The sequence below is a fragment of the Carassius carassius genome, chromosome 20, assembly GCF_963082965.1.
Source record: "Carassius carassius chromosome 20, fCarCar2.1, whole genome shotgun sequence".
In the NCBI taxonomy this organism is placed as follows: domain Eukaryota; kingdom Metazoa; phylum Chordata; class Actinopteri; order Cypriniformes; family Cyprinidae; genus Carassius; species Carassius carassius.
The window spans coordinates 3796679-3810611 of record NC_081774.1 but is presented as its reverse complement, the minus strand read 5'-3'; the positions used below and the strand labels follow the sequence as shown (position 1 = coordinate 3810611).

The 13933-nt window shown below is 35.1% G+C and overlaps 1 protein-coding gene across 1 annotated transcript in view; it reads left to right on the top strand.

Moving 5' to 3' along the window:
• The window catches only part of LOC132096083 (semaphorin-6B-like), a 113519-nt gene that overhangs the window by 93117 nt on the left and 6469 nt on the right, over positions 1–13933 (top strand). The window contains exons 11-16 of the mRNA XM_059501221.1: positions 1550–1681; positions 3077–3226; positions 4585–4764; positions 7860–8000; positions 9429–9506; positions 10479–10537. Coding sequence (XP_059357204.1) covers positions 1550–1681; positions 3077–3226; positions 4585–4764; positions 7860–8000; positions 9429–9506; positions 10479–10537 — 740 coding nt within the window. The remainder of the gene's footprint in view (positions 1–1549; positions 1682–3076; positions 3227–4584; positions 4765–7859; positions 8001–9428; positions 9507–10478; positions 10538–13933) is intronic.

Sequence of the window (13933 nt, the reverse complement as noted above, 5' to 3'; positions counted from 1 at the left end):
AGGAGAGGGGGGTATATAATTATTTCATAGTAATAATAAACTCAATTGTGTTAAAAGAAAACTAATAATGATAAGCATCTTTTAAAATTTAATTTAATATATTAAGAATTTTTTTTATATAGTTTTACTAGATTATGTTTAGATTATTTTGTTTAAAATACAGTTAAAAATAGTTTTTTTCGGACTACCGTTCAGAAGGTTTGGGGTTGGTGAGATGTTTTATTGTAGTTTTTAAAAGAAGTCTCTTATGCTCACCAAGGGTCCATTTATTTCATCAAAAATACTGTAAACAGTAATATTGTGAAATATTCTTACAATTTAAAATAACTGTTTTATATTTTAATATATATATTATAAAATTAAGTTTTCTCCAGTTCATTGTCACATGATCCTTCAGGTATCATTCTAATATGCTGATTTGGTAGTTATAATCAATACTGAAAGCAAATGTGCTGCTTCATATTTTTGTGGAAACCGATACTTTTTTTCAGGATTATCTGATAAATAAAAAAGTTGAAAGAACAGCATTTATTTTATTTGTAAAATTATAAATGTCTTTGCTGTCACTTTTGATCAATTTCATTTATCCTTGCTGAATAAAAATTAATTTCTTATTCACCCCAAACATTTTAACAGTACTTTAGAAGTATGAATTTCTGTGTGTATGCATCAGTGTACACCAGAATTGATAATTTCATATTTTGCATAAGGCTGTGGTTCACAACAAGCCTTGGATAAGATTTGTGGTCTTGTGGCTAAAAGCTGAAATCTGGACAGATAAGAGGATCCAAGTTTCCTCAACAGTCCATCTGACCTCCCACCGCTTGAGAGTGGAGGAGAGAGAGAAACAAGCTGCCCTGGAACACATGGTGAACACCTGCAGACCAGAACACACACACACACACACACACACCATCGGGCTGTACACTTGCCCATCCTGGCAGTTTATTTTATAGCTTCCTTCTGTGTCTGACTGATCTATGATTTCCTTTTTGTTTCATATTTTGCTTTTAAAAGGAAGAATTCACCCCCCCCCCCCAAAACTGACATCATATATTCATCATCATGTCTTTTCAAAAAGTTTTTGTTTCTTTCATGAAACACAGATGGTTGTCATATTTTTTTTCATAAATTGAAAGCTTATAGTGACTTAAAATCATCACGGAAAGGTGAAAAAGGATTCCATATTTGTATTGTATTTTTATATGTATTATGCATATGTGCTACATAATAGCTGTATGTAAATGTGGTGAGTTTGTTGAGTCACTAGAGTTTGCTCTTGAGTTTTTATCAGTCTGATGTGAGTGGCTTTGGAGACTCTCTAAAGAGATGCAGCAGAGGCAGATTGGTCGATTAGTCTGTCAGCTCCGGAAAAATGAATGGTCTTGTTGTGACATGTCACTTTGGCTTCGGGTAACAGTGTGTGTGTGTGTGTGCTTGTGAAAATGTGTCAGACTGTGAGTGTGTGTGTGTGTGTGTGTGTGTGTGTTTGAGGTGTGGATTGGTTCAGTGATGTGACTTGACCCTCTTGTTCTCTGTGTCTACCCAGCATCCCCGGCTCGGCGGTGTGTGCGTTTGACATGCAGCAGCTGGCACGTGTGTTTGAGGGCAGATTCAAAGAGCAGAAATCACCAGAATCCATATGGACACCTGTACCTGATGAACAAGTACCTAAACCCAGGTATCTATCTATCTATCTATCTATCTATCTATCTATCTATCTATCTATCTATCTATCTATCTATCTATCTATCTATCTATCTATCTATCTATCTATCTATCTATCTATCTATCTATCATTCTATCCATTCATCTATACCGTAATTCCTCAAATAAAAACCAGTAGTCAAATAAACGCCGGGCCTCTAAAAGTGGCCGGGGGCGTGGTCAACACGGACAAATAAAGGCAGGTCTTAAATAAAGGCTGGGGGAAAATTTGTGCAGCAGAGCCAGATAACGAAAGTACACGCTAATGTTATGATCTCTGTCCACTGGAACGCTATCGCTTTTAATTTAAAACGGGTTATTTAAAACAATTACTTATCAAACAGATAGAATTAGAAATAAAGGTCTGCTTCAAATAAAAGCTTGTTACTTTCTGCAGTTCAGGTAAATAAAGGCCCCGGCTTTTATTTGAGGAATTACGGTATATCAATTTATCATTCTATCCATCTATCCATCATTCTTTCTATCATTCTAGTATTCATCCATTCATCCATCATTCTATTCATCCATCCATTCATCGATTTTTTTTCTATTCATCGATCCATCCAATCATCGATTGGTCTATTCATCCATCCACTCATCTATCTACTGACTGATCGTTCCATTCATCTATCTGTGATTCTGTCTGTCATTCTGTTCATCCATCCATACATTTATCTATCAGTCTATCTCTCTGTCTATCCATCCATCTATCTATAGATTATCTATCGTTCTATTCATCCATCCTTCTGTTGTTCCATCCATCCATTTATCCATTGTTCTATCTTTCATTCTATTCATCCATATCAATATGTCAATCGGTCATTCCATCCATCCATCATTCTATCTATCATTCTATTAATCCATCTATCCATTCATCCATTGGTCTATTCATCCATGCATCATTCTATCTATCTATCTATCTATCTATCTATCTATCTATCTATCTATCTATCTATCTATCTATCTATCTATCTATCTATCTATCTATCTATCTATCTATCTATCATTCTATTCATCCATCCATCTATTGATCTATCATTCCATCCATCCATCGTTCTATTCATCCATCCATCCATCAATTGATCTATCATTCCATCCATCCATCGTTCTATTCATCTATCCATCCATCCATTTATTGATCTATCATTCCATCCATCCATCCATCATTCTATTCATCCATCCATCCATTGATCTATCATTCCATCCATCCATCGTTCTATTCATCCATCCATCCATCTATTGATCTATCATTCCATCCATCCATCCATCATTCTATCTGTCATTCTGTTCATCCATCCATCTATCTATCTATCTCTGGATATTTATATCATGAATATGTTTTTTTTTTTACTTTCTTTTTCTTTTCTAGGCCTGGAGGATGTGCTGTCCAGGGGTCAAGGTTCAGCTCCTCCAACAGCCTTCCCGACGAAGTGCTGAATTTCATCAAAACTCATCCTCTGATGGATGAAGCGGTTCCTTTGCTTGGACACAGACCGTGGATAGTCAAGACTATGGTCCGGTAAGATGAGTACACTACTCAACACAGGCGTTGTGGAAAAATATCAATAAACCCCAAGATGCTTGTTACATGAAGTGTGTTGCAGAGAGTTGAAAAGGTGAAACGTCATTCTCAAGATCTGCTAAAAGCCGTACTGCTTAAACTGAAATCAGGAATCAGAGTCCGAGCTCTGCTGTAGTGTGGTTAGTGTTAGCAGCACCTACACTCAAAGGACATCATTCTGTGAGCATTCCTATTTAGAGTGTCTCTCAAGGTTAGTGGGGAAAAATACTTTAGTTAAAATATAAATCTAAACTCCAGAAGTGCTTCTGCAGAGAGTAAATTGCCTGAGGCCTTCAGACTGGAAGCAAAGCGTCTTTGCGAGGAAAAATATAGCTGTAAATCATCTTGCTTTTAAAAATGTGATTGAAATGGCCACTGGGTTGCTTCAAGCTAACTAGATGTAAATTGACACAAAGGACAGTGGTACTCTGGTGTACATTTGATTCATATTCAATAACAGACCATTTTGGCTGAATGGTTATCTTGAATAAACTTTAGTGAATAACTCATCATAAAGATTTCACTGACTTGAAAAATAGGCAGCTCAATATTATTTTATTTTTTTTATCATCACAATAAAGTAAAAGTACATAGAAAGTAAAAGCTATTGTGAGCCGTCAGAGACGCGTTGTGTTTGCTGACTTTAATCCAAATAAGTCTTTTTACACCTAATCTTCTCAAGTCTCAACAGAGAGAGTATTTACAAACCTTATCTCTGACATCCCTTTTTAATTATTTCATAAGCTGTTTTAAGAATAATACACAAAGAATGGTTTAAAACAGATAGCGGCAGCACTAAAATCTGATTTATGTTTGAAGCTATTAAATGACAAAATGTGAGCATCAGCTGAATTCAACGGATCAAATGAACCCTATTTACTTTCTTAATGTTTCAGTGCACAATTCATCAATGAATGCTATTCTAAAGAAAATATCTCTTTGCAAAGTTTATTAAATTTGTAATAACTTGGTTTACCCATGAAAGGACTGTTTTATTCATCAGAATTGTAACTAGGCATGTGGGTGGGGAAAATAATACATTGTTACATTGTTTGTTTCTTATTCAGTATTCTGCTTCCCTTTGAAATATATCACATCATGGTTGCAAAATGGCTTGCAAATGCAGTTTTGTGCTGATTTTAAAGCACTATTTTATTTGGGTACTGTAAACAGCTTACATTTAGCATGATGAAATATATTCTTGGCTGAAAAGTTCTCTTTTATTGTCTTTCATCATATTGATGTTGCAACTGTTTTATAAAAGCAATACACTTCTGTAATAGAGTGCAAATTGTTCTGTTTCCCTCACTTTTAAGGTACCAGTTGAACACTATGGTGGTTGACACTGAGGCAGGTCCACATCGCAATCGGACTGTGGTGTTCCTCGGATCCACAAGGGGAACCGTTCTCAAGTTCCTCATCACACCCAGCCCGGAGAACCCGTACTCCAACACCAACACCTTTCTGGAAGAGCTGGAGGGCTACAACCCAGAAAGGTGAAGGGATTTTTTTTTAACCAGATTCATCATCAGCTCAGTTCAGTTCTTATCCAATAGTTTTAGACAATTTAATAATGCTGTAAATGTTAAATGTGGTGATTGTTTCTAATTGTTGATGGTGTTTTCTGATTTATGGAGTGATAAAAGCAGATATCCTGCTGCAAAAACCTTTAATTCTGATCAACAAGGTCAACAAAATGAATTTTGAACTTTATTTTATCCAATGTTCATATTTCAGTTCTGGAATTATATGCAAATTAAATTTGCTGCCTCATTTGCAGATTTAAACATAACTTTTCAGAAAAATTGTATAGCAAAACAATTTCCTTAAAGGCAGGGTAGGTAAAAAATGTATAAAAAACTTTTTTTCCAAATTTGTTTAAACTTTATTTATATATCAATACATAATTAAAATGTAAGTACTCTGAAAAAGAAAGTATAAAAATCGAGTGTCTGTAGACCTCTCACGACTGTTTTAAAGACAGCTCATTATTTCCATTCACTCCACCCCCTCCCTTCTGGGCTCCTATAGATTATTTATCGTCTCTACTATGGCTCGCTAAGTAATGTTATGTTAGCTATATTACGCAGCTACGTGTGCTAATGACACATGCTTCATGAAAAAATAAACAAAAAAATATGTAAGATCAAAATACAAAAAGAAAGATTTACCTGTCCAGCAGAAATAAAGCCATCAAGGAGTCACTTTTCAGCCCCTTGAGTTCCCTCAGTTCTCGCCATCGCTGGAAAGCCACGCCGATATTAACTCACGTTTTATTTCTTTGTTTATCCAAAGACTTTTTGTTCATTGCCTTTTCCTAGAGTCACTCGATTTTTATACTCTTTTTATCAGAGTACTTACATTTTAATTATGCATTGATATATATAGAAAGTTTAAACAAATTTGGAAGAAAGTTGTTTATAAATGTATTACCTACCCTGCCTTTAATTAAGATTATGACAACCCAAGAGAGTGATATCTGTGCTGCCTTCAAAAAGATAAAAGCATCATAGTAGACAAAATGTTATATTGGTTTTGGACATGCATTGATGACTCCCTGGCTTCTGATAAGGGACGAATTCGGACACAGAGCGGAGATAAAGTTGTTTTGTCCTTGGCATTCTTTAATCTGTTTACCGACTTCATTTATTTCCAAAAATCTTATTTTATTTCCCACAGTTGTTTACTGTTGTTGACGTTTAGCCCTGGATTAAAACTTTTAGCACTGTCAAATAGTAAAAGATATTCAGTATCAAATGCTACTAAAGAAATAAATCCATGCTTTTTATCCACAAACAAACAAACAAACACACAGTGCCTCTGAAAATGTCCTCAAAAGCAAAAGGAAGAAAAACGATTTTATGATTATTGTGTGTGTGTGTGTGTGTGTGTGTGTGTGTGTGTGTGTGTGTGTGTGGTGCTCTGATGGATGAAACATGGCTGGGGTTTTGAAGATCAACAGGCAATACCTGTTTGAACATTAAGATTCAGAGAGATGCATGCTGGGAGATGAAGGCGAGTTGTGTGGCGGTGGTTGAGATAAGGTTCTCAGCAGGACACAGTGCTCACTGAGACACACACACACACCTGAAACAAAGAGATCACTGTGTCTGCTTGACCTTCTGTCTTGCCTCAGGTGTTCTCTGGATGCCATCCAAAACTCTCACCCAAATTCCTGTAATATGTGTCATTCATCTTCCAGCTATTTATCAGTGTTTAGATTACAGGTCTGGTATCTGTAGAGCTACTGATGGGGAGTTTCTCTGTTGTCATTTAATCAGAGATGTTGAGGTAATTTAATGCCTTATTAGCAGCTTGACACTTAATGTGTGTTGGAAACATACCAACTCTGACTGAATCTCTTTTAGTGTGTATTTTTTGGGCTGTTTGCCACTTTTTTATAGCCACAGACAGTAGAGAAAAGGAGATTAGTGAAGAGAAAGAGTGAGGAAACTGGATCGAGAACAAGGCTGGATGAAATTCAGAATTTAAGAAATTGTTTAGAAGTTGGAAAGTTGGCAACACCCCACAGGAAGTTGAAGTTAAATGACAGGAAGTGGAATTTACTAAATTACAAGTCAGAAATTAAATAGGTAGTGCATTCTGGAGAAATTAAGTCTTGGTCTGTAAATTAGCTGTTCATTATTAATTTATGTTTTATTTTTTATCATACTTTTATTTAGTAAGGATACATTCAATTTATTTAAAGTGACAGCAAAGACATTTACGTTCTGTTTCAAATAAATGCTGTTCTAATTATCAAACATTATCAACACTGATAATAATCAAATCATAAATGTTTCTTGATCAGCAAATAAATCAACATATAAGAATGATTTCTGAAAGATCACATGACACTGATGATGCTGAAAATTCAGCTTTGCATCACAGGAATAAATTACATTTTAAAATATATTCAGGTATAGTTATATTACTGTAAATTGTAATAATATATCACAATATTTATATTTATTCAGTCATGAAAAATTATATACTAAATAGTTAAAATATTCGTAAAATAATTTTTTCATTATATATAATTTGATACATTTTTAAAATGGAAATCATATTGGTTAACTTTCTTCATCACAATATCACAATTAAGTATAAAAGGGTTCATTTTGAATAATTCACTACTTTGGTTTGAGTGGATAAAATGTATTTTTTTTTATGTAATTTCCCCTTCTTTTCTCGGGAATATTGTTTCAATTCATAATAATCATATACGTTTTTACTTGTCCTCAGTTTTACTTTCCATCCTATTAGTCTTTTGGAAAATCTCTTTAGGTTTGCACTCTCTTTTGCTACTGTGCCTATAAAACTTTGTAAATGACATATCATGCATGTTCTATACATACAGTAAATAACCTCTGGCTTACCTCTTTGCATGTGAAATGAGGTAGAATGTCTCCGTCCCACTGCTGAGAGCGGGTGGTCACACTGTATGTTAATGTGTTCATGACTCATGGAGACCCTGATGTGAAGCTGTTGGGATTTAATGAGTGTGTGTAACCGTGTTCTAGGAAGTGTTTGGTTGTAAAAGTGCACGAGGGGTTGAATTGATGTCTTCATTGTGTATGTGTGTGTGTAGATGCGGCGATGACTCTGTGCAGGCGAGGCAGCCTCTCTCTCTGACCCTGGACAAACCCAGTCACACACTCCTGTTGGCCTTCCATTCCTGCGTGGTGCGAGTGCCTGTCGCACGCTGCCAACTGCACTCCAGATGCATGAAGTAAGAAACACACACATCTTCAGTCTGTACATTGATTAAACACACTCTCATTCACACACACTCTCGTTTTCCATCTTAAAGTAAATTGTGCCACCCAAACGCACACTGCTTCATCAGCGGCTTTGAAATTACTGTGACCCAGCTTTTACAGTTTCCTTTAGATACACACACACACACACACACACACACACACAGACTCCTTCTGGCCCGTCTCCCGTACAGCACACTTGGAAGGGTCTGTTCCTGTGAAGCAGTAAAGTTCTGGTGTAATTCAGCCATGATTAATGGAAGAGGCTTCGACTGAGTCTGCATGACGTTCTCTCTTCGTCTTGCGGGATGCGGTACAGTACCATCTGCACCCGTTCAAGTCCCTCCAATCCACTTCATACGTCTGCAGCACCATGTGCCGCTCAAATAACTCTTGCACCAGCAGCCTGTGTTGCTTTGGGTGGTACACGCATGGAAACAATGTGTAGGATTAACTTCTTCACTTAGAAAAAAAAATTTGATTAAATTATACAAATAATTACAGTACAGAGAAACCACAAGTAACACATTGAATTTAACATGAACATTTTAAGTAGAAATACTGAAGTATTTTCTTGTGAAATATTCTCAAATGATCTTATTTTTCTTTTTTTACACTGTACACAACTTTAAAACCTCCTTTTCCTCCATGCCCAAGCTCACATAGGTGCTAAACAAAGAATACAGTACTAAACGTTGATGCATTGTTTTAAATTATATACATTTAAATGGCAAATTGTAGTGGTGCATTGGTAATTATGTACAAGGCTATTAAAAATGTATTAATTTATTTATTTATTGTGGTTTGGATGTCTGCCCACTTTAAATTAGTAATGTTTTTATAAGCGGTAAAAGCATTATATTTCAATTTGAATGCATGCCAAATTAAGGTAAAATTTTAATTTAATTTACAATTTATTTTATGTGTTATTTTGGTATTCCAATGAAAAATACAATGCATTGTGTGTGTGTGTGTGTGTATATATATATATATATATATATATATATATATATATATATATATATATATATATATAATATTATAGAATTATAATTTTATGTATATACTGTAATTTTATGTTTTTATTGAAGTGACCCTGAATAGCTGGAGAGACAGATATGAGAAAATATGAGACTGCAGCTGAATGTCTGAGTCATGTCTGTCACTCTTTATCTGTTTCAGTCTCTATAATTCATCATTTCTGTTGTCCAGTTTTGTTTCCTGTATTCGTTATAGAGGAGGTCAGTATTGTCCTCTGTAATAACATTGACAAACATTGTGTGTGTGTGTGTGTGTGTGTGTGTGTGTGTGTGTGTGTGTGTGTGTGTGTGTGTGTGTGTGTGTGTGTGTGTGTGTGTGTGTGTGTGTGTGTGTGTGTGTGTGTGTGTGTGTGTGTGTAGAAACTGCATCGCATCCAGAGATCCATACTGCGGCTGGACCAAAGGAAGTACCTGCTCACTCCTGAGACCCGGCACCAGGTTAGATAGAAAACCAGAAACATACTCTACACAAATTTAAATGCTTGCCGGTGCATGCATGCTACCCTGTTGTATTTGACATGACTCTAATCCTCAACTCAAGGGGGCGATAGAGTTTCCCTCAAATTATTACGCAATTAAAGGTGTGCAATATCTACGCCACTACTGTCACCAGATGTAAACGTTTTTACACAGGTTTCCAAACCATCTGTCATTGGCTGTTCAAACATAGTCCCGCCCTCACACTCATGCCATTGCTTGAGTCAATGCTGATGTGTTAACCAAAATAGCTGTAATTTGGCTAAATTTGTATTAAGGTTCTATTAAAGTTTTGAACAAATTTGTTACCACAAAAACATTTCTTTTATATCATACATACTTATACAGTACTTTTTTTCTGAAATGTTTTAGTTCATCTACATTTTTTTAATGTTACTACTTTGAAATGAACTTACCCATAATGTTTGTAAACTGATAAAATGGAATGTTCCCTAGCCAAGAATTTTTTTTTTATATATTTTTAAAACAATTTTTAAAACTGGACTTTTGAATGTTCAGATAGCATATCAAAAGAATATTCAGATGAAATTCAATTAATGTTTTCATGTCTACTAGTTCTAAGTACAGTGTTTGCATATTTGCATATTCCAAAAAAAAAAAAGTACTTTAATATAAAAATATACTGTTCACCTTTAAACCAGATGTATTATTATTCACGTAGCTAGGTAAACATGACAGTTTAACTTGTTCAGTAAAATTACTCTCTTTTCATAACAGCCACTGACCTGAAAAAAAAGCGTCTGAATGTGTTTTGAACTGTGTTCGGACACATTTCTAAATGCAATGACGCATGAAATTGAATTTGCATAACTAGAAGTGCATGCATTCACGTACTTGCATAGAATATGTGTCGTGTATCTAATCTGTAAATTTGCAGTTAATGTTCAAATCCGTTTATCTCCTGTTTTGCAGATTACCTTTCGTGCAGGACGTTGAATATGGAAATACCTCACATCTCGGAGACTGCGATGGTGAGTTTGTGAACCTGCTTGTGAACCTGCTTGGGATGTGACCTTTAGCTTTCCGCTCTACCTTCAGTGCGTCTCTAGAGAATTCTCTAGCAACTCTTCAACAATACAGAAAAGATCCAGTCTGGTCTGGTTCGAAAGTTTTGCTCAAGCAGTCAAAGTCACGAGAAAGTCACAGGTTGCATCAGGAGAGATGGAAGAAGATAGCGAGAGAGTCTTTTCTTTTTAGAAATTAATTGATTTCTTTAAAGTACGAGGTGCCTGCGTGCGAGATAGTGACAGTGTTTATATTGTTAAAAAGACAAAAATTGTTTATATTTTCAAACAATGAGAATTTTTGATTCTTATGAGAGCTTAGATTCGCTTTCCGCTCTTAATGGCATTTTGCAAATCTGGCAGCATATGAAACACTCTCTGTCGATCTCTCCAGTTTTCATGGCTCAAAGCGCTCAGATTTAGCAGAATGTGGAACAGCAGTGAGGTTCTCAAGTCTCTTCTTGAGGAGTTCTTGACATAACAGACTGCCACAGATACTCAGACAGAAGAGGCTATATATCACTGCAGCCATATAGATTCAGCTGAGTCACACAGAATGAAACAGATTAAAGTTCAATGGCTTAGTAAGTGTGTACTTTCAAGGAATCTGTTTCTGTGTGATGGTTTCAGGATAAAAATGGAGAAGTGCAGCAGAATACAGGTGTCTTGTTTGGATTGCTAATTTTTGATTCAGGAAAAGAGTGATGGTCGCATTTTATGAATTCTTGGTGACTTCCTGAAGTTTTTAGGAGACACAACTGAATTTTAGAGCACATTCAGGTTGATATGTGCTGTATGAATAAAACTGAGGTCAGCAGTTTGCTCAATGAGTGTAAAACAGTGGATCTCAAACTTTTTGAGTCAAAGGCCCCTGTTTGTCTAAAAGGTATTTCCAAAATTGACAGGTATTTCTGCTGTAATTATGACAAAGCTGCTTGTTTTCTTTTTTATTAACATGAAAAAAAAAAAGATTGACATGAAACTGATATATTAAACTATTTACCTGTGATTAATAGTTTAAGGTTAAACTTTTTCATGAACCGTATGTCCTTCAATATTAGGGGGGTTATTTTGAAATTAATTTTAATTTCGAGTTTGAATGTTTTATTAATGATAATATATTATTTTAAATTAAAAAAGCCCCCTAGTGGGCCCCGACCCCCTGATGTAAAACCTCTGGCCTAAACTAAACCAAAATGTATCCTTCCATTAAAATCTATTTTAGGCTTTTTGGCTCGCTTTTAACAGTTTTAATATTATATTTTAGGTAATTAAAATTGCTAAAAAAAAAGAATTAAAATGGTTTGGTGGTCAGGGTGGTGTGCTTGTTTACAGTATTCTATTATGGTATTTATTAATATTTTGAATTAGCTTTTGTTAGTATATTTTTGATATACATAAACAAGTCAAAGCTATTGTGAACTGACTCTGATCATACACAGGACTCAACCCACTCATGTTTGCTGTTATGTGCATAATTCACAATGTTATTGTAAATATGGTTTTATGAATATAGCTAGAAAGATTTCTAAACCTTAGAAAAACCTTGTATACTGTACAGTGATAGTGTGCTTACTCACTTTAACATTAAACATAAAGCTGGAGGCTGAAGGATATATTTACAGACAGAGGAAAGGGAGGGACGGAATTAGCATGGAGAACAAAATGAACCCTAACGTCAAGAGGCAAATGGGGACTAATTAAAGAGGTCCTTGAAAAGAAATTTAGGCACATTCATAATATAATTAGCCCATATAAATGCATCTGTAATATAAATTATTCTGTCCTCTCTCACTCCATCCAACACACAGAATTTCAGACATATTTTAAAGAGCCCAAGACAAGTGAAACACTGAACGGCAAAAAAGATCAGAAAGGAGAGAGAGAAAAAATGAGTTTGTACAGAGCTTGTTTGAAATCACACTCTTTGATGCTGCTTTAGTTTGACAGAAGCAGGCAAGTGTATTAAAATTAGCCATATAGTTCTGTTAATGTTCATTTTAGATTACTTTTTAAAGCTATTAAAGTTATCCAGCCAAGCACAGTGAGTTGTTTTATTTTTGGCTTGACAGTATTGCATAAATATACAAATTTGTTTTAAATACAGTACAGCTGAAAGAGGTCTCTTTTTAAAAGGTTGCATTTATTTAATCAAAAATAGAGTAAAACAGTGGTATTTTGAAATATTATTGTAGTTTTTATTTTATTTCAATTATTAATAAAATTATAAAAATATTTGTTTTCTATTTGAATACATTTTAAAATAGAATTTATTCCTGTTATGGCAAATCTGAATTTCCAGCTGAAAATATGCTACACATACAAATGATACAAAGATATAAGAGAAATCTATCAATGGTTAGGAGGTTTCTGTCGCTTGAAAGCATTTCTGCACCCTTGAGGACACAAACACACACACACACTCATTACAAGAAATCTTATGGCAGTATTTTAGTCTTTAAGAATGTTCAAAGGAAACAAAATATTTTAAAAAGGATTCAGTTGTTGAGTGTGTTGTGTGCAGCAGACCCCTGCTGTTACAATGAACAAACGCAATGAGAACTGTGATTTCCAGCTGAGACAGAAAACAGAGAATGTGAGAGAGAGAATATAAGAAGAGATCAGAAAATTGAAGTTTGTGTATGAATGTACTGTATGTGCGAGTATAAGTGACAATGTCACTGTCTGTGCATGTTGGGGAATAGAAATGTATACGTTTGTTTTTGTTAATGCCATATTCTGGACTACCACGATGGCAGCACCATAGTATTCTTTGAAGGGCTTCACACAATATTCATCTAGAAACTGAAAGAGTGAGTGACCAAACAATGAACAGTTCACCCAAAAATAATTATTATCTCCCTTTCATGTCATTCTAAACCAGTTTGTCTTCTTTTGTGGCCTACAATAGAAGGAAAATCATTTGGACTAAATGATGAGTAAATGATGAGAGAATTTTCCTACTTGGGTGAACTGTTCTTTTAAAAGTCCTCTTACTGTCAAGACATCTACTAGTTTGGATACTGAAGTAGACGCAGAGTCTGACAGCTTCTCATTTCTGAGACGGCTAACAGCCCACACATAAACGGCACCGCTAGAGGAGAGATATTCAGCGAGAAGAAAGCCAAGAGGGGAGATAATAGAGGAAAAGAGAGGTTAAAACCAAGGACATCTCACAGGGAACTGCAAAAGAAAGAGTACAAGAAATGCTGTTAAAAGAAAGAAGGATTTCACAAATGCCAATTCCAGGAAAAACTTTTAGAAAGCAGAGTATGAAAAGCATGAGTCATCAACTTCAAAAACTGCTGTGTTCTTTGAATTTATCGAATTATCTCTTTAGACCCATTTAGTTCTTGCAGCTAC